This window comes from Bombus affinis, chromosome 11 (assembly GCF_024516045.1).
Source record: "Bombus affinis isolate iyBomAffi1 chromosome 11, iyBomAffi1.2, whole genome shotgun sequence".
NCBI lineage: Eukaryota > Metazoa > Arthropoda > Insecta > Hymenoptera > Apidae > Bombus > Bombus affinis.
The window spans coordinates 6,994,030-7,017,136 of record NC_066354.1 but is presented as its reverse complement, the minus strand read 5'-3'; the positions used below and the strand labels follow the sequence as shown (position 1 = coordinate 7,017,136).

The window sequence follows — 23,107 nt, the reverse complement described above, 5'->3', positions numbered from 1 at the left end:
AGCATATAATGTAGAAGAGGTTTATACTTCTATAATGTCTAAGAATAGGAAACAATGAAAAAATATATGATTAAAATACAGTACAATACAGTTTGATATTTATATTTGATGTACATTTTGGTATAGTGCATAATGAATGCATTATTATATATAAATTGAAATATTTTTAATATTTTGTAATAGGTTTATAATAGTTTATACTATAGAATTTGAGATTCATATATACATTCCATAATTGTTTTGAAATATCTATTTTCTGAACATATTTTTTCTTTTCTTTATTTACAAGCATATAATTTTTTTTATAATGATATACAAATGTAATATTTATAAATAATAAAATGAATTTATAAAAATATATGAAAAAAGCTATAAAAAGTATTATTTTGGAAGTGTATAATATTTTATTCTTATAATAAGAGATGTCAATTTGTCAAATATTATTTATTATTAGTAATGTATTTAATAATAACTTCTTTTAACTTTATTATTATATTCTCTTTTACGATTATATTATACATTTACTTAATATAATCATGATTAAGTTATTGAAAATTAAATACATATATCTTATGTTTTAATTGCAAAATAAAAAATGAAAAGATCATTCAAAATATAAATGTTTTTGTATATTATTTTAAAAACATTTATGTAGTACTTAGAATCTCAACTTTTGTATTTAATACTTAGACATAATCATTTAAAAGGATTTATAAAAGTTTTATTTTTTAAATATTTAATAGGAAAGGTACATAAAATATCTTATTTTAATAAAAAAACGAAATGGAGAAATATTGCACCTTTACTCGCTCTTATAGATTACCCTAAAATTATAATTTTGGTTCTTGCTGGAGCCATTTTATACATATTGCTTTAATAGCATTTCGACCAAGCCTATCGGATTCCTTCAAAATTTTTCTTATATCTTGTGCTCTTGAATGTTTCACAGCTAATAGGTAGGCTGCTTTTAATTGCTTGCATTCAATATATGCATTTATCTGAAAACAGAAGGATGAAAAAACTTTGTTGCAAATGATCGGAAATCCATTTGTGTATGCAATTTTTCGTCTTACTTTAAGTTCTATGTCAGTTATTAATTTAATAAGATTATAAATATCATTTTTTAAAAGTGAGTTAGTTTCACCATGTTGATGAGTTAATAACAACTTCACACAGTGAGTCAGTACATAATCTGATATAATATATGAATTTGCAATCCCAGACGTATGGCAACATTTAATTAATTGTTCTATTGCGGAAATATTGTTCTTCATTCCCAAAATGTGTCCAGTTAGAGAATACACTTTCTGCTGTGGTAAATTGTAATCTAAAATAATAGTATCATTTAGATAAGAAAGTAAAGTTGCAAAGTATTTAGACTATATATAAATCAAAAAGAGACCTTGGATTATTCTAAATGCTATGCCAAATCCTTCTTCAATATTCCGTCCACAAAGAATGGCTAAAACAGCCAAGTCAATCTTTTGTTGTTGATCACCAAATAATGTTGGAATTTCTAGATTAGAAGAATTATTAGAGTCTTTTTTTGGAAACATGCTTAAAAAGTGAATAGGAGCTCTTCCCTCTTTTTCACAATTTGCTAGAAACTTTGTAATTTCCATTTGTCTGGAAATTGAATTTATATGTTTATCTATTTCTGATGGTTCCATTTCCATTGTTAGAATTCCTTGATTGCTATGCATGGAGCTCGTACTTCGTTTTCTTTTACGACTTAAAATTTCAATTTGCAACTCAGATTCCAAATGTTTTTGGGCGTCGAATAAGAAATTAATTTTAGCATTTAAATCTGAATAGTTGCTTACATCGTTAAGATAAAAGCGGATACAAGTCATTGCAGCACGTATAAAATCTTTCATAAAAAGTTGCAAATGATATAAAATATTCAAGTATTGCCTTTTTTCTAAACTATGACAAATATATATTAAATATTTCTTCCAAATTAATAAATTTGAATCCTTGTTCATCATTGCTTCATGAAGTTTGTCAATACTTCCATTTCTTAAACAATATAAGTAAATTGCATTGAAAAATAAATCGGGTTCCAAATTGTTTTCTAAAGTAAAAATGAGACATTTATCAAATTCCTCGTGTTTTAAAAAGAACTCTAAAATTGAATTATAACTTCCATAAGTTAATAAATAATAAATGCTTTCATGATAACAAATATTTTGTACCGTTACAAATGTATTTTTAATATCAAGCTGTCTTTGATTAGCGATTTTAAAGCTTCCAAAATTATTTAGCATTTCTTGCGAGGTATTGAACTTGTATTGTTGAGGATGCTGTACATATTGCTTGTATATGCTTAAATTATCCAATATTTGTAGGATTTCTATAAGTAATGGCGGATCTTTTAATGGACGATTTTTTGAAAATTCTATCTTCTTTGTGCTTAATTCATCCACTTTAATTTCTTTGTTTTTATTAGTTTCATTTATTAGCTTCTGAGTTCCATCTTTGCTCAAAATTTCTGATTCTTCTGGATATGACAGAATTACCCAATCATCAAAATTCTCAGACTGTACTTTATCAAGACAGTGGAAAAATTTGTCCCGTGCTTGATTAAAATATCCCATTTTTAAACATGCTTTACCCCAAGTTGCCCAAACTCCTTGTGTATCTAAACATTCTAAACCTGCTTTAGTGCTTACATCTAAAGCAAGAGTCCACTGTTCTTTTTTAATTAAAAGATCTCTCAACTTTCTTAAGGTGTGATCATGTAGACTATCAGAAGGTATTAAATGTAAACAATCAAATTGAATAAGACTTGCAATAAGATCTACTTGTGATAGAAAACGATCACAATGAGCTAGTCCCGTATTAAGACCAAGCTTGGCACATTTAACTTTTGCAGCTACTAATAAGGAACGTATCATTTTAATAATAACTGTGTGATCAACTTCAGGATTTACTTTACCACCACTAACAGGTTGTAGAAGACGTTTCATTTCGTCACAACAATCTAATAGAAAACTATAAATATCCATTTTGTTACATATCCTTACAAGAAAGCCTTATGAAATAAATGAAATAATATTTAAAAGTTATTATTACCTAGCATATGTTTGATGTTCGGAATGCAAATTCAGAATAGCTAAACATAAAGAAATGTTTGGAGCATATTCAAATGAAAATTCTTCTCTGATAGTATCATTGTGTTTCTGGTCTCTTGTTAATCGCCAATAATCAAATATTTCACTACTTGGAGTGGACTCTGTTCCTTGAAAAGTGTGCATTTGTAATGCGGTCTGCCGTTTGCAGTCGTTGCATACGCGAACAAGTACAGAGGGTGGATAACCAGATACGTGCATGCGATGTTGAGAACATGTTGCACAAATAACCCGGCCACATCTACGACAATGATGTCGTCTATTAAACATTGAAAATATAACATTTTTGCAGCAACTACATTTCCTGGCCTATTAAACAAAAAACATTTAGAACAATCTCAAATGTTACAAACTAATAAAGATAGTAATGTTAAAAAAGAAATGCATGCGATTTTAAATACCTTATCATTAGGTATCCATTCTTCTTTGGTAGGAACTACTATAGGCATAACAAACTCAATGTTTTCTACTTCTAAAGCAGAATATTGTACATTTTTTGGCTTGTTTTCAATAGAATCACATTGTAGAGATACACGGCAATCCAATGACTTTCGAGCATAGAATCTTATAATTTTGTCAAAGCTACTTCTTGGGATATTCGTTTGATTTAATTTGTTTTGAATTCTACTTAATATCCTTTGAATACTTTCAAATTTACAATTCATCAGCAATTGTTCTAACATTAATAACGGTTCGTTGATAAGATGAATATATAATGGTCTCTCTTGAACATTTAACATACTTAAAATGTCAATTCCTAATAGAGTTCGTCTATATTTTATAGTTTCTGTTGCTTTACAATACTTTAATAAATAATTGCAAATAAATCTTAATGAGTCAATAGACTCTAATTTTTTTAAGACAACCTTGCAAAGTTTAATTGACTGATCCAAAGGTAATGCCTGAAAAAACTAGAAAGAACAATATACTTTATTAAAAGCTGAAAATTATTATTTATAATATTAATTTTAGAGTATCTTCTAATATACCTTTAAAGTTTGTTTAAAATTTTGAGATTCATTTTTTAAAAAACCAATTAAAAAATCTTGTGTTACAGAAGGATGTATTTCTAAAGAAAATGCTTGACATTCCATCCATTCCAAACACAATTCAAATTTATCTGCATTGATTAGTGATTTGATAATTTGTAATGGGTCAACTTTTTCTGTACAATAAGCAATATTATACGAAATTTCGTTGGATTTAATTATACAATATGGAAGCATTTTATGAAAAATTAGCACTCTGTGCAAAATTTCGTTCAATTGTAACTTACAATGTATAGGTAATTTGTAGTTATCTACATGATATACTGTATGAAGTAATGCATTTTCACAAATATTTATATGCCACTTGTTAACATTATACAATACTGTCTGGCTTAATATATATATATCTTTAATTTGATATAAATATTGCAATATCACCATGTTGAATGTATCTTTTTCTTTCGAAATTATGTGACTGAGAATTTTATCTCGGAAACATTGCAATTCACTGCTTAAAGCAATATGAGTTGGTAAAGCATTTATAAGTCTCAAACAAGCATCCAATTCACCTTCCTTTAACATAAGTTCAAAATGAGACCACAATTTTTGTATTGATATCGCCTCGGATATGGCTGCAAGAGTTTGATTATTTTCAAATAATAATTTCAATTCCTTCGTCCAATATGACGTTAAAAGATTTTCAAGACATGCAATGCGTTTCAAGTTATCACAACTGTTTCTTAAAATAGTAGGATTTTCATTATTTATCCTTTGTAAAAGATACGAAACGACCCAATATTGGCCTTCTAAGTATTGTAATAAACTTGGTCTTATATTATGATTTTTCCAGGTAGTGTTATACTGATTAATCTGTTTATGATTATATGAATTAGAATAATTTGAATATTTCAATATTACATTGTATGAGTAGGAAAGTGGCATATACTGTATAACTATATCTTCATTAAAAGATTTAAAATAATCATTTATTGAAAAGAATTTGTTACTGTTATTACTTATCTGTAAATCATTTTTCGAATTCTGAGAAATGAAAGCTTGATATTGTTCTACAATTTTTGGAAGTAACATTATCTTTTGTTTTTCTATACTTTGAGTAGACTTCTCACATGAGTAATAATTTAGATATTCATGAAAAGCATTAGATAAATCTTCATCCAATGAGTCTGGGTTATAGACCTAAAAATATAAACATTAATAAAAAATTGTATAAACATATAAGTATTTTTAATAAGTCATACAGAAAAAATAGCTTACTTGTATACGAGGTGACCCTAAAAATTCATTTGCCATTACAAAAATTACCCTTGGATCATGGGTAATGTCCAAATCTTGCCAAGCTGGTTCATTAAGTTCTTCAACTTGTATAAAAAATTTATTATCTAACATTATGTTATTTAATAATTTTGATCTAAGTGCAGCAATTGTTACTAAACCCAAATCACCAATTAAATAACCAACTGACATTAATGAAATTGCATGCTGTAAGTTGTTAAAAGGAGGACGATTTCCCCAAATAGTTAAAGCAGTATGTAGAAACATCAGATTCCATGTATTCAAAAGAAATGCTAATGTTTCATTACCCACAGATAATTCGCTCAAATCTAAACTTGCAAGACGAGACGTTTTCTTTAATACAGTTTGAATTTCAGAGTAGTTTAAAATAGTTTTACAAACATCAGGATCCAGACGGGATTGATTCACGTTTAAATTATGCAAAATTTGCAACAATTCTGTTAATATCTCTGAAACACATTGATTTGGTCTTTGAAGCTTGTAATTTAAATCCTATAAATTAAGATATTATTATTATTTGGTTATTTAAATTTGTTATACAATTCTCTGAAAATTTTTTATACACACCGACTTAGATGAAGCTTTGTTCAAAACAATACATCCATTTTCCTTACTAATAATAGTATAACTTGTATCTTCTCGATAAGAAAGTTTAGGGCAAGTATTTGTAAGGATACTATACGACAAATTAACTTGTAAATCACGTGCAATTGCTTCAAGTTTTTGTGGCTCAATTTTAAGTTCAAATATTTGGTAACCAAAATAATAATGTAATGGAATCTTTAATAAATCAGAAACTGTAGACATTGTATGTTCAGTTGGAATAATTGAATGTAAAAGTTGTAAGTGAGAGCACATATTTTGCATATATTTCCGAGATCCGCAAGCAACTGTTACTACTTTGCTAAGTATTTTTAAACCAGGCAAATAATTACTATTTTTTAATATTTGATTAATTGTATCTTTATCAGTCTGCGATTCTTTAAATTCATGATGATTAATCATAATATCAGTCCAAAAGTTTTCCTTTTCTTTACATTCCTTTATGCATAATGGAATTCTTGCATCACAGAGTATATCTTCTACAGAAGCCACATCTTTCTTTTCATATAACAATTGACAAAATTTATGAAAGAAGTATACATATTCAGTATTATCGAATGTTTTACACAATTTTAAGTATTTCACTGCAATTTCACAAAGATTCTGTGAAATTGGGTAAGTTTGACTCATTGTTAAAGCCAAATCTAAAGCGCATATTGCTAATATTTCATTATTGGTGAGAATTTCCATAGATAATAATCGCAAATTCATTTCTTGAGATACCAAAAAAGTTTCAAATTGACTAGTTTGTCTAGAGGATTTTATACCCTCTTGTGTAACTAGCCTTATATTCTACAAAAATATTATTGTAAGATTAATTACTATTAATTATTATTCTTATAGATTATATTAATTAATTATTACTGTGTACCTCTAGTGTAGAAAATTGTGAGTTCTCTGGAGATTGATCATTATTTTTCAATGTATTTGCTTGTTTACATACATTTTCCTTAAGTGTACGTAATGCTTTGGAAAACTGCACTTCTCCAGTTAGCTGGGTATTTTTCATATTGCATGTCTTAAAAATCAGAACATATTAATATAGGCATTAATTAAATATGTTATTTCAAAACGTATTTTCTATATGGTTGTTACTGAATGTTTCTGTTTTATCATTACCATTGCATAAAGTTGAGTATTAATACTTTATTTATTGCTATTGTTACAATCCATTTTACTAATCTTTTTATATGCAGATCAATTTACGAGATAAAAAAGTATTCGAGATTGCATCTGATAATAAAGATTACGATGAACAAAGTGCAAATGAAATGATACAGCCTAAAGAATTAAGAAATTTAAACCTTTATATAGAAGATGAAAATAGATACAGACCACTACATTCATATGTAGACAGTTATAACAAACATGAAACCATAAATAAAATACAGCATACAAATATGCATTATCATTTAAAATCAAAAATATGGGAGAACTCTAATATAGGGGAAGATGATGCACCATTTATTGCTGGTTTTAAGGAAAATCTTGATAAAGTAATTACTACTAGTTTATCATTAGATAATTATAAAAATGTAGCTTTATTAATATTTACTTTCAGATTATAAAAGACAGGCATTCAAAATTTGCAAAATAATTCTTCTTTTTCAAAGATAACTAATGTTGCTGCTAATATCAATAAGAATAAAAGATCAATTTCTGCAAACATATTTGAAGAAGATCTTAGATATGCTGATAGTACAGAACCAGGAGAAGAAGCCTATGACTATGATCAGTTCAAAAAAGAATATGAAGGGCAAATTGAAAAATATATAAATTCTAACGAAACTTTGAACTTTACCGATGAGGGAAAACTAGAAGAACATCCTAAAGAGATATTACAAAAATTAGTTGATTTCAAAAATTGTACAAACCTAACTGGAACATTTCATATTAAATCACTAAATTGTTTAATGTACAATTATGAACAACAAAAAGATAAACGTATTGTTAAAAGAACGTTACACAAAATAGTTCTAACTATTAAAGTTTGGTTTTTGATTTATGTATGTGTTGCAGTTCCTTGTTGGTGCCATAGAGGTAAATTATATTATTAAAGATTTCATAAAATAAGAATAGCTTTAAATACATGCCAGTGCATTGATCTATAGGATGGTGTTGTTGGTGTTTCCATTTTAAATTTTGTTTTCCAAAAAAAAGAATATTATTTGCAAAGCAATATTATGCAAGTAATCCTCCTGGTATATTCAGACAAATTCAAAGAAAAGAAGAAGAAGAAAAAGGACCGACTAAATACGAGCCTACTGAGTTTGAAGAAGACATGTATAAAAAATTAGAAAGTGCAATAAAAAACATATAAATAAATTATATTAATAAAGTTACCTCTATGATATCTTGTGCTTTTGCATAATCATTTTTCCATAAACATCTAATAATTAAACTTTCTTTTGTTGCTAACATAAAGTTCACAAATAATGGTTTATGGATGATGTCTTTAGTTGTTATATCATCTGTTGTTAATACTAAACTATTAGAACGTTTTCGCCATTTAGTATTATGTACTAGTTCTGATTCAGAACTATTACTAGATCTTGTCTCTGTTCCATCAGAAATATTACTTTCTTGATAAAAAAATATCTTTTCTTTGGAACAATCGGAAGGTAACTTTCCACTTAATAAAGATTTAGGTATAAATTTAGATAAGTAACTTTTATTTTCATATTTCATATTAATATTTTTAGCAAATTCCGAAGTTGTATAAAGTTCAAATCTCCATTTAGCATTTGTTATTGCTGCATTGATAGAAGCAATATTGTTTTGAATTTGTTCTTTTTCTTCTACAGATTCTTCTGTGCATGCAGTTTCTGTTATTGAGATAATATCCTCTAAGTGGAATAATATATCTCTCACAGCATATTTGTTACAAATAAAACCTTCTAGATGTTGTTTCATCCACTTACTTTCGAATTTTAATTGCTCATGGGATTTATTTATATAGCTTTTGTCATAATTTTTTTGTGTATGACCAAAGTCTTCATATCGCAAAAAAAGTAAACAAAATATATTTTCTATTACTTGTATTCGTAGATTAAGCGGAAATAATATTTTTATATAATGATTCATATCAAAAAAGTACTTTGATATAATAGATTGATTTGCATCATAACTATTACACAATAAGATACCTTTCAAAGCACTTAAAATGCTACAATATGCTATGAAAACATTTTCAGATTCACAAACATCTTTTAATAAATTTTTTACTTTTTCATAGTTTTGTTCATATATATCTGTTGTCATTTTTAATACTAAAAGACTATCAAAATGTTGTAAAAGAGTGAATATCTGCTGTATAGAAAGCTTTTGCTGAAAGTCAGTTGTCTCTGTTATCTCATCATGATATATGTTATCTGTTTTAATATCTTCTCTTCTGCAGTTTAGGATATATTTCAAAATTTTTACATTTTTCCACAGTACATTTTGTAATTCATTCAATGTGGGATCACATAATACATCAAAATTACATTTAGGTATTAAAAATTCAATTGAATTACATATGAAATCATAATCTTTCTTAGCATTATTTAAAAATATTTCTTCTTGCGAATACTCATGCAAAACTTTAAATAACAAAACTGGCCAAAATGCTTTTAATAATGTACAGGATAGTATTAATGAAACATCATTATATCGTCCATTTATCATTAAAATATAACACATGTCCTAAAAAAATATTAATATTACATACAAATATTTTATATCTTATATAGCAATTTATATCCTGTTACTTACCAAAATGTCTATGATCCAATGTAATTTATTATTACTTATTCTTTCTATAAGATTATTCTTATTTAGAATAGGGGCAGAAGCAGAAGGAAAATGAAACAATATTTTCTGAATTTTCAATACATGATTCAAATTGTTATTAGGTTTGGAATGCATATAAAATTCACTGAGAAAAGTACACCATTTTTTTAAAAAGTGATGATCTGTTCTTGAATACAATGCAAATTCAATATCTTGAATATTTTTAGTTTTCAACATAATAGGAAAAAGCCATTTTGATAATGTAGGATCATTAAATTCAACAATATTCATTTTTGAAATAATACATAATATACATCCAAAATAATTGTCATTGTCTGATTTCTGTTTAGATAATTCAAATTCCATCAATTCTTTTATCAGCAAAAAATAAAAATTTTGTAAATTATAAATAATATTAACTGATGACTTAGGATAAATTAACAATAATTCGTTAAGAATCCAACATGTAATAAATGGATTATCACAAACATTTTGTTTCAAAAGTATAAAATATCCACTCTGTATTTTCTCAAAATCTTCTGAACTTCTTTGTTCTAAACTATTTTTATAGAATGCTAATAATTCCTATAAAATGCATAATATAAAATAAATTATGAATATAATTGAAATAAAATATATAAATAAATTTGTATAAATTATTTTAATTTTAAAATACCTGTTGTAAATATATTGTCAAATTTTTGTACAATTGCAAAGCATATATCATTTGAACATAACTTTGTGGTTTTTCTACATATTTAATATCTAAAGCTATATTGTTAAGAAGTTTATGCAATAATATATAAGTTATCCATTGATATTGATTTTCATTTTGAGAATGACTGTAAAAGTATATGATACAAAAGTTATTATTTATTTTAAATGGTTTAAGAAGATATTGTAGATAGTTTTACGTATATACATATATTGTATATGATAAATGAAACATTTTTAATATATAAAATTTCATTATGTATACTTACATTAAATTTGTAATCAGAGTTTTTGATTCTACAAAATCTTCAATATCATTGTCACATTGTGAAAAAAAAAATTTGTTATTATTTCTCCGGTAAATAATAAGAGACGTATACCATAATTTTGATAAAATGTATTTATTTATCTCCAATGTCCTTGTTTCTCTTGACATATTTTTAAAATTTACTTACTATAAAAAATAAGCACAGTGCACAAAGTATTTCAGTTATACATCACATATTGACAATACAATTAAACTTTACTTTAAAGGCTCAAAAATTACTGACTTTTCTTTTGCAAGCTTATAATTTTTGATGTATAGAATCCCAAAAAACAAGTTTTACAGCGAGGACTCCAATAATCCAAAGGTTATGATTAAGTTGTCAAACTGAGCATTTTTAAGGTATTTTACGTATTATTTGACGCCATATTGCTCCTATCCATCATCTAATTGGTCTGCACCAATCATATAAATAAACAATATATGACATTATATTATATAATTTATATTAAATAAACATTATATGACTGTTCACACATATGAGCATTGAACTGAATTTCACCGAAAATTAGTTTGTACGAGGCTGAATCATGATCATATAAACAGGTATCGACACTTACTAGAGAAAACCGTTCAAAAATTGAATCGTGAAAAATCAACATGGAAGACAAAGGGTTCTCATTTTACGTATGCATGACATGCTAGAATGCTTAGACAAATAAGATACAATTACAGATACTGTACTCATCTCCGTCTGTCAGGCAAAAATTCGGACCTTTAAAGAATGTTGACCTTTCATGTTGATTTTTCACAACTAGACTATTCAATTTTTAATATGATCATGGACTAGATACAACTCAATCTGCGAGCGGATTTTCCTGGCAAGTGTCGCGAGCTGTTTATAAGATCGTGCTCCAGATTATATGATTTATGCTACACTTGTATGTTTTTACGATACTTTAAATTAATGGTTAATATTCTTTTTTGGGTGATTTTCTTGTAATGAATAAAAAGAGTATATACAATGAATAAGATTATTAGAACATTAGTGAAAGATCCAATGATACTCCATAAATGGACTATCTTATCAAATTTTAGTACAATATCAAGCCACGGTAATGAAGTTTTTAGTCTTCTTTTTACAATCTTTATATATTATGTATACATATCATATGTTTTATAGATGTTTCAGTTGTTGAAAAATTAGTGACAAATAATGAGATATTGAACAATGAGAACACTATGGAATATATTGAAGAAAATGTTAAAAATATGGATGCAAAAACTGCTGTTAGAACTATAAATATTTTATATCAAAAGTTCAATAGAAATAAAAGATTAGATCAGATGGACTTCACAAATTCCAAAGGATTTGAAAATATTTGTAAAGTGATATTGAAAGATGTTAGATCTTTAAGCAGATATGATACTATAAACATTTTACGATGTTTACTATTTTTTAATGTTTCGGCTAACAGTCTATTAATTCAAACATTGCTTCAAATGATACGTGTTTTCTTGAATGATTTCACAGTTGGACAGATAATGATTCTATATAGTATGTTATACAATATGGAAAAATCATTTCTGTCTGAATCTTTACTTCGTGCATTGCCTTATGCTTTAGAAGAGCAAGCTCAAATTGAACTTAATTCAGATAGTACTAATTTGTTTCAAGTCCTTAAATTCTGTTCTATGATAAATAATTTACCTATAAAAAGGCATATTCTTCAAATTTTACAGAAAAATACAAACAGAATAAATTTAGACAATGTAATACCAGTTTTTAATGCAATATATAGTTTACCAAAGTTGTGTCCATCTTCTACACGACTTCTGCATTATGTACAATATATGATATTGAATAATTGTAATAGATTTAATTTCAATGAAATCCAGCATTTACTTCATTGCATTTCTGAAAAAGTTCTAAATTCGTAAGTGTTATATAATTAAAATTACTTATATCGTACAAATATTTATATTATTTGTAATTCTTTTTCTAGAGAAAAGAAGTTCTATAATGAAGCATTAATAGATAAATTATGTTCTACTGTGTTAATTAGCAATACTACTTTCCAACAAAACTTAATCATCTTAAAGCATTTAAATAATATACGCTTTAGTAATATTCCTTTCTTAAATTGTCTGGTGGAAAAATGTCTTAAAAATACAAATATTTTAGAAAGATATTGTATCAATACATTTATCAAAGGCTTTATTATTGCTGATTATATACCACATAATTGGGAAACTATAGGCAGAAAATTACAAAATCATGCTATCGCTATAGATTGTTCAATACCTAACACAGTGTCTGCTGCTTTCCATTTAGTTTCACTAAATTTTTATTGTCCGGAATTAATAGAAAAGTCTTTCATATTATATAATTCTCTCTGTGAAAAAAATTCAGTTCTTTTTGTAAAAGATATTACATTATCCGTGTTAAAATTATATTGGTGTGTAAAACAGCTTTATCCTGAATATAATGGGTTTGTGCCAGATGAAAGCAAATTAAATGAAACTAAAATTGAACGTGACAGTAGTGAAATACCTTATTTAATAGATAGTCTAAAAGAAGCTGTTGGAGGTACTGAATACATAAAAAGTGGTTTAAGAACTAAATTCGGCGAATTTGTTGGTAAACATATTTGTGAATATTCATAACCAAACATTAACTGTAATGATTTGCAGCTTCAAATCTTTGATTTTTATTATTTTAGATTATGTTGTTGTCATACAACCAGATGGCTCTTTTATGAATACTAATTATTATGATAATATTACATTTGTTGAAGAACTAGCATCACTAACAGAATGTAGCAAGTAAGAAATAATTTTGAAGTAGTTTAATAATTATTCCATTAATCCAAAAATAATGTTTATTTAAATTTACAGAATTCTCTTTTTCGCTTTCCCAATAGAGGCATATTCTATTAATAAAGGAAATTTATTATCTACAGTGAAGATACAATTAAAAATAATAGAAACATTACCAGGTTTCCACTCCTTTGTTATAAACCCTTACCTCTGGGAGAAGTTCTCTGATAAAGAAAAGGTGTTACATCTTCAGAAAGTCATACAATTGAAACAATACAATTCAAAATGATAGTAATTCATAAATTGTTTATAAAAAATTATAAAAATAAACAAAATAATTTTTCATACTCCATGTATTATGGTATTTTTGTTATAAAATTAAGATAAATATATTTGTTTTAATAATATATTTAACATATTTTAATATACAGGGTGAGGCACCTAAAACAGGCTGCTTGAATATCTCGGCTGTTATTAATGACAGAAAAAAGTATGTCTGACCAAACTTGCATGGTAGATCTTTGATAAGTAGTTTTTTTTAATTGAATGATGTCTTTTTTATATGCCATCCAGTAAAGTGTTTTAAGATGTGTACAATGACCAGACAAAATCAGAGTCATTTAAAATCAATTGCATGAGAAAATAATTTACTTTATGGGAACGGTTGAATAATTTACTTTATGTAATGGTAATTTATTAATATACCAGTACACTGTTACTTTAAATACTTAAAGTGGTGACCTTAACCATTAATACATGCTCTAAAACGTTGCGAGAAATCAATCACGGGATATCGAACTTCGTCCGGATTAATCGCGAATTTTTATTTAAGGGGAAAATTAAAGCAGCAAATGTACAGCAGCAAATATCAATAACCAGAAAAAGAATGTATTAACATGAGCATCGATGGTCAAGATCACTATTTTTAACATTTAAACTAGCAATGTACTGGTACAGTAAAAAATCACCATTACGTAAAATAAATTATTTTCTCTTGCAATTGATCCTTAATTACTTCAAATTGTAGTGCGCCATCATTGTGCGCGTCTTAAAACATTCTACTAGATGGCACGTAAAAAAGCATATAGTTCCACTAAAAAAAACGGAATTGACCTTCGTATGACCTCTACGGGTCTACCTATCAAAGAACTATTTACATCAAATTATGTGTCTCTCAACACCATGCAAGTTTGATGTGACATATTTTTTTCTATCATTAATAAAAGTAGACATATTCAAAGATATTAATATTATTAAAACTAGGACTTTCCAAAAGTTTAAAGAAATATTTACAATGAACTCTTCATTTATGTAACAATTTATTTATATGAAAATATTTATAACATCAACAATTAAAATGTATAATTTCAGAATTATATATTTCATAATATATTTCTACAAAATTTGTATTATAAATCAAATAATTTATATAGTACTAATTTTAATTTATTGATGAACTTTTGTATAGATGAATATTTTTGCATAGGAATAATGTAAATATAAGTAACATATATATCGAAGATAATAGTTATTAATGTATAAATAATGTATTTCATGACATGTTTCTCTCCTATAATTGTTGATAAGTTATATAAATGTAAGTTGGTATTGTTATTATGAAAGACATATTTTGATAAACACACAAGTAATGCTTTTAAACATAGACAATATATTGATAACAGAATAATTAAAATGTAAAATAGCACCCAGTAGCACCATTTACTGAATAAAAAACAATTATTAATATCACTGATTTAGACCAAATAATTTCAAAGCATTGAAAGCAGTAGCTAAGGCAACCTCTTCTGGAGCAATTTGCATAAATGCTGCTACCATTTCCACTATTGCTGGTAAGGCACATGGTTCGTTACGTTGAAAAGTACAGTAACGATGAAGAAATGTCATGGATCGTTCAGTTAGAGCATCTTTAACATGTACAGGTAATTTGCTGGCTCTAGTATTAGGATACATGAATGGAGCATCTGTTTCTACTAATATTCTGTCTAGAGGTGCAAGTCTTTTTTCCAATAGTTGTCTTATTCCACTATCAGATTTGTCTTTGCATAAATATCCTGTAATTCCTAGATAAAAACCATGGTCTAAATAAATTTGTGCTTCCTTTGCAGTTCCGATAAATGAATGGATTAAAACTGGTGGTAAACAATTTTTATAGTGATTCAAAACTTCTAGAACATCTGTCTGAGCACCTCTTTCATGTATTACAAGTGGCTTGGTTAATTGACATGCAAGTTCTACTTGTTTATGAAATACAGCACGTTGTGTTTCAGGATCAGAAAAATCACGACTATAATCTAAGCCACATTCTCCTACTGCTACACATTCAGGATTATTAGCTATGCTTTCAAGTTCTTGCAAAGTATCAGGATTTTCCCATGATTTTGCATCATGAGGGTGCACACCAGCAGTAGAATAAAGAGTACCAGGATATATCCTAGTTAATCTTAGTGCCTCTTTACTAGAACGAATACTTGCACCTGTTACCATAATCTTCTGTACCCCTGCATCCTTTGCTCTTTGAATTACGCTATCTAAATCTCTGCTATATTTCTTATTAGTAAGATTGGCACCAACATCAACTATGATATAATTCTCATAACATTGTGTCATAGCTGAGGAAATAGCTTTTTCCTCTGCATTTGATGCAGTAGTATTTTCAGCCATTCCTCAATATTTAACTGCAATATCTGAAATAAAAAATAATAATAATAATTATTGAAAATATATATTGTTCATTGTGAAAAATATATCAGTATAAACATAAAGAATTCAAAAAGGTGACAATATTTATCAAATTTTATTACATTTAGTTATTATTCAAATAATGATACAAAGAAAACAATGTATATATGATAGATGATTAAATTACTTAACCATAGCAATTTGATAAATAAATGAAATATATAATCATGAATTTATACTAAATATTATAATATAGATATTTTTTTAGATACTAACAACAAGATACAATATGCATTTGTTGCCAACCAGTTAAAACTGCTTTCAATTAATCTGAGATGTCAAAATTCGTATTCTTATAAATGATGTATATGATCATTTGAGATATATGACTATATATATGTATACATATAAAGATATTTTATCAATAAATTCGTAGTGCTTTCTTCTTGCTAAATATTTTTTGGAACTATTATAAAAGCATTACACATGCACGGCACTTGATCATATAATGATACACAATGTTATCTTGCACGCTATACCACACAACCGATTCTTTCAATAAGTTGATTTAATCAAACACATAGGCTTTTAGTACTGTCGAATCCTACAAGCTGTTACTGTAACAAAGCACTATATGTGTCAATCTTCCCAAGAGACTGTTCTATAATTCATTTTATTATATATATAATACTTATTAAATACAATATATTTAACTTTTTATAAAAAAGTAAAGACATCAATTCCCGTTAAAAGATCGTAATTTAAGATTTACTATTTATATAAATGATATATTATTTATATAGTACATTGAAATTATAGAATAATTCCAATACTTTCACCTTATATAAACTGAATTGGTTAATTTCATATCATAATTGTTACAAGAAAGAATATAGCCTAAAATCATATTACTCAATATACGCGGGAAATATAATTATCATGAAGGTAACTATCTTATGAAACATTTTTATTATTGTTTAACGATGTAAAGTAGTAAAATAATTTATTATTGGAATATTAATCTATCATAATAACACTCAATATAATATCTGTTTTACTTTCAATTTTATTTTAATCTTAAAAAACATTATATACGACATGTATACACAATTATTTATTAGGTTATTTTTTTTTACAGAAAAGGAAAACAAGACGTCAACTTCTGGCTGAAAAAGAAGCTATTGCTAAAAGCTTAGTTGATAAAGCAAACTCTGTGAAAAATCCCTTAGAGCCCTTAAATTTCTTTCATAAATATATGACAAAGGATAATCAAACTATTGAACTCTCTTGCATGAAAGCCATAGATGCACAACCTAAATGTATTCTTTGGATTTTTGATATTATGGAACGTAATATGAAATCTCTGTATGAACAAAGTGATTGGGGTTGGGATTCAGTCGCCAAACAAAAACAATTAACAGAGCCAACAGCTTGGTATTTAGTAGCAACTTCCGATGAGAAATTTGTAGGATTTTCCCATTTTCGTTTTGATATAGATTATAGGGAAGAAGTACTGTATTGGTATGTAGATCTTATACATATATTTATAATTTACAGAAGATGACAAGTTTTATTTTATAATTTTTTTTTATAATTGGATTTCAGTTATGAAATGCAGTTGGAATCTACAATACGACGAAAAGGACTTGGCCATTTTATGATGTCTGCTCTTGAAGCTATGGCATCAGAAAACAAGATGCGTAAAGTAGTTCTGACTGTACTTAAACTTAACCCATCAGCTATGCAGTTTTTCTATTCCCTCGGGTAAGTAAGATATAATTTATAAATATATAGATATAATTTTATTGAGATATATAAATTAATAACTATACAACAAAAAATTAATATAAGGAAAATAGATTTTTACACCATTAACTTTATTACAGAATTTTTAATACTTAGGATGTATATACATACAGATGTATAAAATTACATTTTCTAAAGTAATAGTACGACTAGCATGGAGATGTAATATTAAGATATTATTTTATAAGTAAAAACCCACATTTTATTTTTCAGTATAACTGCAAGAATATGTTTCTGTATTTTTGTATTCATATTTATAACAATATGAATAATAATAATAATGATAATGATAATCAATAATGATATCAATTAAATATCTACGATAATGAACAAAATTACAAAAAATGTTTTATATTTTTTTCTGTTGAATATTATAATTAAATATTTTTCTTGATAAAAAGTAGATCACAGTAAGAAAAAATATCTTATGTAAAATCTTATGTAAATATCTTATGTATGTATGAAAAATTTCATAACAATACGGAATTAAAAGCATATAAAAATAACAGTATCCACTAAATTGTAATTATAAATCATTTTTTCCAACTGATATTGTTACAGCTACAAGATGGATAAAACCAGTCCACCAGCATCTGATCAATTGGACTATATCATTTTGAGTAAGGCCGTTGATAGTGGAACAATGAGCAGAAATCTTAATTCTTTTCAATGAGTCTAAGTGATCATTAAATTTTACGTTTAAGATTGTGTCTTGTGAAATAAGATTGGTAATATTTGGTGTGGACATAAATTAACAATAGGCGATTTCAACGATGGTCCTACATTATGGAATGTAAGTGGAGCTTTACTAATAACCCAATCATCTATATAATTAAGAAACTTTGTTAAATCAACTTCTACGGATTCGGAAACATTAAAATAACGCAAATAAGAATTATCATTCCAACACATGTCTAAAGCTGCTTGATGTAAAACCATCCCAATACCTTTACCAGCTCCTTCTGGGATAGGAAATACTCGAAAGTTAACAACGCTTAGATCCGCAGGAAAATCGTAACGAAGTGGCGAGAAATACGCATTTAAATTAAAAGGTAAAGAATTATGCGGATGCATTGCAATTATAGGATGTAATAGTTCTTCCGATGCTAAATGGCCATATAATGAGAGTACACCTGATGGGTGATTTGTTGGTGGTGTCGAAGATATACAAAAAGACTTCTTTTTTTCAAGAACAAACGTGAATATATGATTTGTTAACAAGTTATCAGTTATACCTTGTCCAAGTCCTCTGTTATCATCTTGAAGTAATCGTCTATCTTGCATAATCTGCATAAAAATATTATATATGTACAGTGCGTATATATTATATATTCTTACACGAGTGAACGATATATTAGATACATACTTCAATTTGCCCAGGTGCCATAGAACTTACACCTAATGGTTGTGCTGTTACAACTGTTAGTCGAAGCTTCTTATCTTCTATATATGTACTTGACGCCATTGGGTAATAGTTTCCTTGTGTAGGAAGCTTTGGAAATCTTTGACGCTTAATCATCTAAATAATAATAATCATCCTCTTAAACATATTTACTAGTGATGATGGAATATTTTAGATATTTTTACTTACATTAAGGCCATTTAGATCTGTATAGAATTGGTCTCCTGAAGCTATATCTGTACTTAGTCTCATAGCAAGTTCATAATTTTGCGTTTCTGATATGTTAATTTCATTATGAACACGTAAACCAAGTCCATCAGTACCAGGAGAGTTGTATAATATACAAGTATGACGTACATGTGCAAATTCTACAAATACTTTAGATACAATGGGTCCAGTTATTAAGTGTATAATACATTTATTGTCCATATATACTAAATCTGGTTCTGATTTATCAGGTAAGAATAAATAAGCTCCACTTTTATCTTTACCAGAACCTCTGGTACCATATTTAACAAATTCTAAATGAACAGGTACTGTTGTGTTACTGACTCTTAAAGCTTTCAGAAGACCTGATTTTCCAAAAGATGCAGATAATTCTGGTCGTTGTGTAATTGAAAATTCTTGTGCATTTGGTATTACTTGAATTTGATTAAAACCTGGTATTTTTGGAAGGTTTATATCTGTATTAAAAACAGTTATGTTTGCAACATGCACTTCCCTGCATACAATAAATAGTAAAAGGTTGAATTGTAAAAATAAATATTTAATAATTTAAAAAATGAAATTACGTACGGTGGAAACGATGATTTCGACAAAGCGTGAATTACGTATGTTGTAATACCAAATCCAGGTACAGTAACCAAGAATGATAACTCATATCTAGCAACAGTTAATGCAGCTGGTCCAATCCAAATTGGAGAAATTTGACATTGTACTGGTTGACCCATACGATCGGTAACTTTAACAAACGGAGTGGATACGACCAATGTCTGTACTTTTGTTCTTTGTCTTGGAATAGAATTATAAAGAATAACCTTTTTTAAAGGATTTTCCTCCCTTAATATTAGAACATGTTTGTCTCCTACACTGGTATGGCGCAATCTAAAGCATTAAAACATGAGTTTTTTTACAATTATTATTTTATTTATTTTTGAAAATTATTACTTTTCATAAAATATTCATAAATTTTTCTCAAACCTAGATTCATCAAGTGAAATATATACAGCATCTACATTAACAGGAGATTCTTGTGGAGTTTTTAGTAAATGAACCACTGATTGTTGTAATACATGCGCAGAATTATTCAAGGCCATTATCATCTTCTTAGCATAATCTATAACAACTTCATCTCTGGCAGTTCCAGTAATACCATCATGATGTTGAAACAAAGAATGCCACATTCTTGCCTTGCTTAAACGTTGTGCAAGAGTACCTTCTACTAAATTGTCATTACCTTTAGTCCAAGCTGTAGTAGTTAATATTTCCGATGCCCTTAGTAAACTCAATAATACACGATCTAATCTTTTGTGAAAAGGCCTAAAATGTATTTTTAATAAACATGTTGTTGATAGTTTATTATGATTAATTTTAATTTGAGTGTACCTTGATGTATAATATCCACTCCAATAATGATCATCTCTGTCGGAATATGTGAAGAAATCGCCAGATAAAGTAGGAAATTCGTTTAAAGTGTGTTTTTCCCTGATCGCATCAAAGTAGTCGCTTAATGTTCCAAATTTAATTTGAACGTTCATTTGTGAGTTTTGATTCATATAATCAAAAAGTTTTTGATAATTATTAAACTGAGCATCCCACTCAGTAAAATGAGTATACCTAAAATCATCTCCTAATGGTACTAATACCACGTCAGTTTTAAAAAGCTGAGATTTTTTACGGTACTGATCCAGTAAGAGAGTAGCTCTTTCTGCAATATTTGATTTAGTTATGGCTCTTGGAGCTATTTTCCATGGACAACTTAGTCCAAAATTTTGTAGTCTATAAAAGTCAAATTGACAACATATTTTTGGATCTGGGCCACAAGTGTGTGGCACATCATAACTATAAAATGGCATTACATGTGTAAAGATTTCTGTTGATCCATCATTATCCCATAATTGTCTCCAACGAAATTCTAATTGTTTTCGTTTAGCTAATCTTTTTTTAACTGAATAATGAACTCTTTGTATCAGTACATTTTCCAATCCTGCCTTTTTCAACAGATATGGCATAGTTGGAGAAAGACCAAATGGATCAATAGCCCAACCTGAATTTGGTATATAATCTAAATTATATTTTAACCACTGATGACCCTCTGTAAGTTGTGTAAGCTGAGACATCCAATGAGAAACAGATTCATCTGGCATAACCCAACCTCCTGATACAATTTCTAATTGACCATCATGAATTAAACGTTTAACTAAATTATGAGTAATCTTAGACTGACTTTCCCACCAAAGTTGAAAGAATGATATCTCTGCCCAAATAAATTTACGTCTTCTGTCTTCTGCCAATTTTGTTACCATATTATTTAATATATTTTGTGTTTGAAAAGTATAATATTTCTCAAAGGTACTAAGCCAACCAGGATCATTATGAGAATGTGGAACAACAAATACTTTCAGCTTTCTATTTGGATGCCATTGTTTCTCATCATATGTGATATCCCATCCTTGTTTCCAAACTCCACCATCCACATTATCAAACTCTAATTGTCTATACATCTCTAACATTTGAATGTCAACTTCAGGAATTTTCTGTATGTTAAAATTGCATTTAAGTACTTTTCCTAAATGGGAAGAACTAGATGGCATAGGTTGATCAGGACGATTTATAGAATGGTCTATAGGTACAAAATGTTTTGCTTCAGCCACTTCCCTTAAAGCATTCATAACTTCATGATGCTTATTGAAATCTTTTTCTAACTTTGCTAATCTATTCTCAAAGTGTAGCCATTGATTCTGAGAATATAAAACAATAAGTTATTTTTATTTATTATATATAAATTATAATCTATGGATATTTATTGAATAACTTACATCATTAACAGAAAGTTTAGATCCTTGTCCAGGTGGAAAAAGTGTTAAATCCATTATTAAATATATCATAACACAGCAGGCAAGAATTAAGCCTGCACTGATGATAGCTAATGTTTTCCTAGTCCTCATTTTGACACATTTATTTATTTAAATATACCGTTGTTCTCAGATGAACTAAGCTATCAATAACATTTAAAGATTAAATCTTCCTGATTTCGAAAAGAAATATAACTTTTTTTAGTACAAAAACTGGATCTTAACCTTATATGTATGTTTATTTCAAAAATTACATATTTATTTTTTTCATTAAGAAACTAGATATATTTATTTAAAAAGAAAAAAATTGAAGAAATATAAAATTCTGTTCATTCATATAAAATAACACATCGACATTACATTAACTATTAATATTACATTTCTTCAAGATTATACTGTATGGTCTGTATGTGACCTCTTGCAACTACCACTGTGGCCATATGTTTGTATGTAGTCAAGTATACACATATGAAAAAAGGTTAGACCATATACGGTCTAAGGCTTAAGATAAAGTATAA

General features: G+C 27.4%; 5 protein-coding genes across 9 annotated transcripts; 2 read left to right on the top strand and 3 right to left on the bottom strand.

The window, feature by feature from the left end:
• Positions 1 to 699: 699 nt before the first annotated feature.
• LOC126921948 (uncharacterized) lies at positions 700 to 11,543 on the bottom strand. Of its 3 annotated transcripts, none has more exons than XM_050734030.1 (14): positions 11,408 to 11,543; positions 10,792 to 11,233; positions 10,485 to 10,650; positions 9,791 to 10,393; positions 8,381 to 9,721; positions 6,909 to 7,055; positions 6,002 to 6,829; positions 5,396 to 5,926; positions 4,121 to 5,317; positions 3,533 to 4,042; positions 3,076 to 3,440; positions 1,403 to 2,994; positions 1,074 to 1,327; positions 700 to 998 (listed from the first exon to the last, which is right to left on the bottom strand). In XM_050734030.1, the coding sequence occupies exons 2-14, from the start codon at positions 10,956 to 10,958 to the stop codon at positions 831 to 833; spliced, it is 7,869 nt and encodes a 2,622-aa protein (XP_050589987.1). In that variant the 5' UTR covers positions 10,959 to 11,233; positions 11,408 to 11,543; the 3' UTR covers positions 700 to 830. The 3 variants fall into 3 exon arrangements, with proteins under 3 accessions (XP_050589987.1, XP_050589988.1, XP_050589989.1); XM_050734031.1 differs by having other exon boundaries at positions 10,792 to 10,976; positions 11,074 to 11,432; XM_050734032.1 differs by having other exon boundaries at positions 785 to 998; positions 1,145 to 1,327; positions 10,792 to 11,432.
• A 264-nt stretch (positions 11,544 to 11,807) lies between these two features.
• Positions 11,808 to 13,959, top strand: LOC126921969 (uncharacterized). Its single transcript, XM_050734078.1, has 5 exons — positions 11,808 to 11,902; positions 11,971 to 12,724; positions 12,794 to 13,428; positions 13,511 to 13,613; positions 13,686 to 13,959. The coding sequence occupies exons 1-5, from the start codon at positions 11,812 to 11,814 to the stop codon at positions 13,894 to 13,896; spliced, it is 1,794 nt and encodes a 597-aa protein (XP_050590035.1). The 5' UTR covers positions 11,808 to 11,811; the 3' UTR covers positions 13,897 to 13,959.
• A 1,137-nt stretch (positions 13,960 to 15,096) lies between these two features.
• On the bottom strand, positions 15,097 to 17,164 carry LOC126921986 (3'-5' ssDNA/RNA exonuclease TatD). 2 transcript variants are annotated; one of them, XM_050734119.1, is made up of 2 exons: positions 17,147 to 17,164; positions 15,097 to 16,312 (listed from the first exon to the last, which is right to left on the bottom strand). In XM_050734119.1, the coding sequence occupies exon 2, from the start codon at positions 16,287 to 16,289 to the stop codon at positions 15,354 to 15,356; it is 936 nt and encodes a 311-aa protein (XP_050590076.1). In that variant the 5' UTR covers positions 16,290 to 16,312; positions 17,147 to 17,164; the 3' UTR covers positions 15,097 to 15,353. The 2 variants fall into 2 exon arrangements, with proteins under 2 accessions (XP_050590076.1, XP_050590075.1); XM_050734118.1 differs by lacking the exon at positions 17,147 to 17,164 and adding an exon at positions 16,584 to 16,729.
• On the top strand, positions 17,090 to 19,024 carry LOC126921993 (N-alpha-acetyltransferase 40). Of its 2 annotated transcripts, XM_050734129.1 has the most exons (5): positions 17,109 to 17,252; positions 17,446 to 17,828; positions 17,913 to 18,071; positions 18,675 to 18,733; positions 18,818 to 19,024. In XM_050734129.1, the coding sequence occupies exons 1-5, from the start codon at positions 17,247 to 17,249 to the stop codon at positions 18,829 to 18,831; spliced, it is 621 nt and encodes a 206-aa protein (XP_050590086.1). In that variant the 5' UTR covers positions 17,109 to 17,246; the 3' UTR covers positions 18,832 to 19,024. The 2 variants fall into 2 exon arrangements, with proteins under 2 accessions (XP_050590085.1, XP_050590086.1); XM_050734128.1 differs by having other exon boundaries at positions 17,090 to 17,252; positions 18,675 to 19,024.
• Positions 18,164 to 23,002, bottom strand: LOC126921954 (alpha-mannosidase 2). The gene is made up of 7 exons (XM_050734047.1): positions 22,554 to 23,002; positions 21,121 to 22,475; positions 20,716 to 21,054; positions 20,311 to 20,619; positions 19,705 to 20,236; positions 19,480 to 19,632; positions 18,164 to 19,400 (listed from the first exon to the last, which is right to left on the bottom strand). The coding sequence occupies exons 1-7, from the start codon at positions 22,680 to 22,682 to the stop codon at positions 18,813 to 18,815; spliced, it is 3,405 nt and encodes a 1,134-aa protein (XP_050590004.1). The 5' UTR covers positions 22,683 to 23,002; the 3' UTR covers positions 18,164 to 18,812.
• Between the last annotated feature and the right edge of the window lie 105 nt (positions 23,003 to 23,107).

Excerpts from the sequence above, each read along its gene's own strand:
- LOC126921954 (XM_050734047.1), bottom strand. The coding sequence starts at position 22,682 with ATGAGGACTAGGAAAACATTAGCTATCATCAGTGCAGGCTTAATTCTT. Across the intron at positions 21,055-21,120 it reads AGTGGATATTATACATCAAG|GCCTTTTCACAAAAGATTAG; the intron begins GTACACTCAAAT and ends AATACATTTTAG. Across the intron at positions 20,620-20,715 it reads ATTTCACTTGATGAATCTAG|ATTGCGCCATACCAGTGTAG; the intron begins GTTTGAGAAAAA and ends TTAATGCTTTAG.
- LOC126921993 (XM_050734128.1), top strand. Across the intron at positions 17,829-17,912 it reads AGGGAAGAAGTACTGTATTG|TTATGAAATGCAGTTGGAAT; the intron begins GTATGTAGATCT and ends ATTGGATTTCAG. Across the intron at positions 18,072-18,674 it reads CAGTTTTTCTATTCCCTCGG|CTACAAGATGGATAAAACCA; the intron begins GTAAGTAAGATA and ends ATATTGTTACAG.
- LOC126921948 (XM_050734030.1), bottom strand. The coding sequence starts at position 10,958 with ATGTCAAGAGAAACAAGGACATTGGAGATAAATAAATACATTTTATCA. Across the intron at positions 3,441-3,532 it reads AATGGATACCTAATGATAAG|GCCAGGAAATGTAGTTGCTG; the intron begins GTATTTAAAATC and ends TTTGTTTAATAG. Across the intron at positions 1,328-1,402 it reads AGCATTTAGAATAATCCAAG|ATTACAATTTACCACAGCAG; the intron begins GTCTCTTTTTGA and ends CTATTATTTTAG.
- LOC126921969 (XM_050734078.1), top strand. The coding sequence starts at position 11,812 with ATGAATAAGATTATTAGAACATTAGTGAAAGATCCAATGATACTCCAT. Across the intron at positions 12,725-12,793 it reads TCTGAAAAAGTTCTAAATTC|AGAAAAGAAGTTCTATAATG; the intron begins GTAAGTGTTATA and ends TTCTTTTTCTAG. Across the intron at positions 13,614-13,685 it reads TCACTAACAGAATGTAGCAA|AATTCTCTTTTTCGCTTTCC; the intron begins GTAAGAAATAAT and ends TTAAATTTACAG.
- LOC126921986 (XM_050734119.1), bottom strand. The coding sequence starts at position 16,289 with ATGGCTGAAAATACTACTGCATCAAATGCAGAGGAAAAAGCTATTTCC.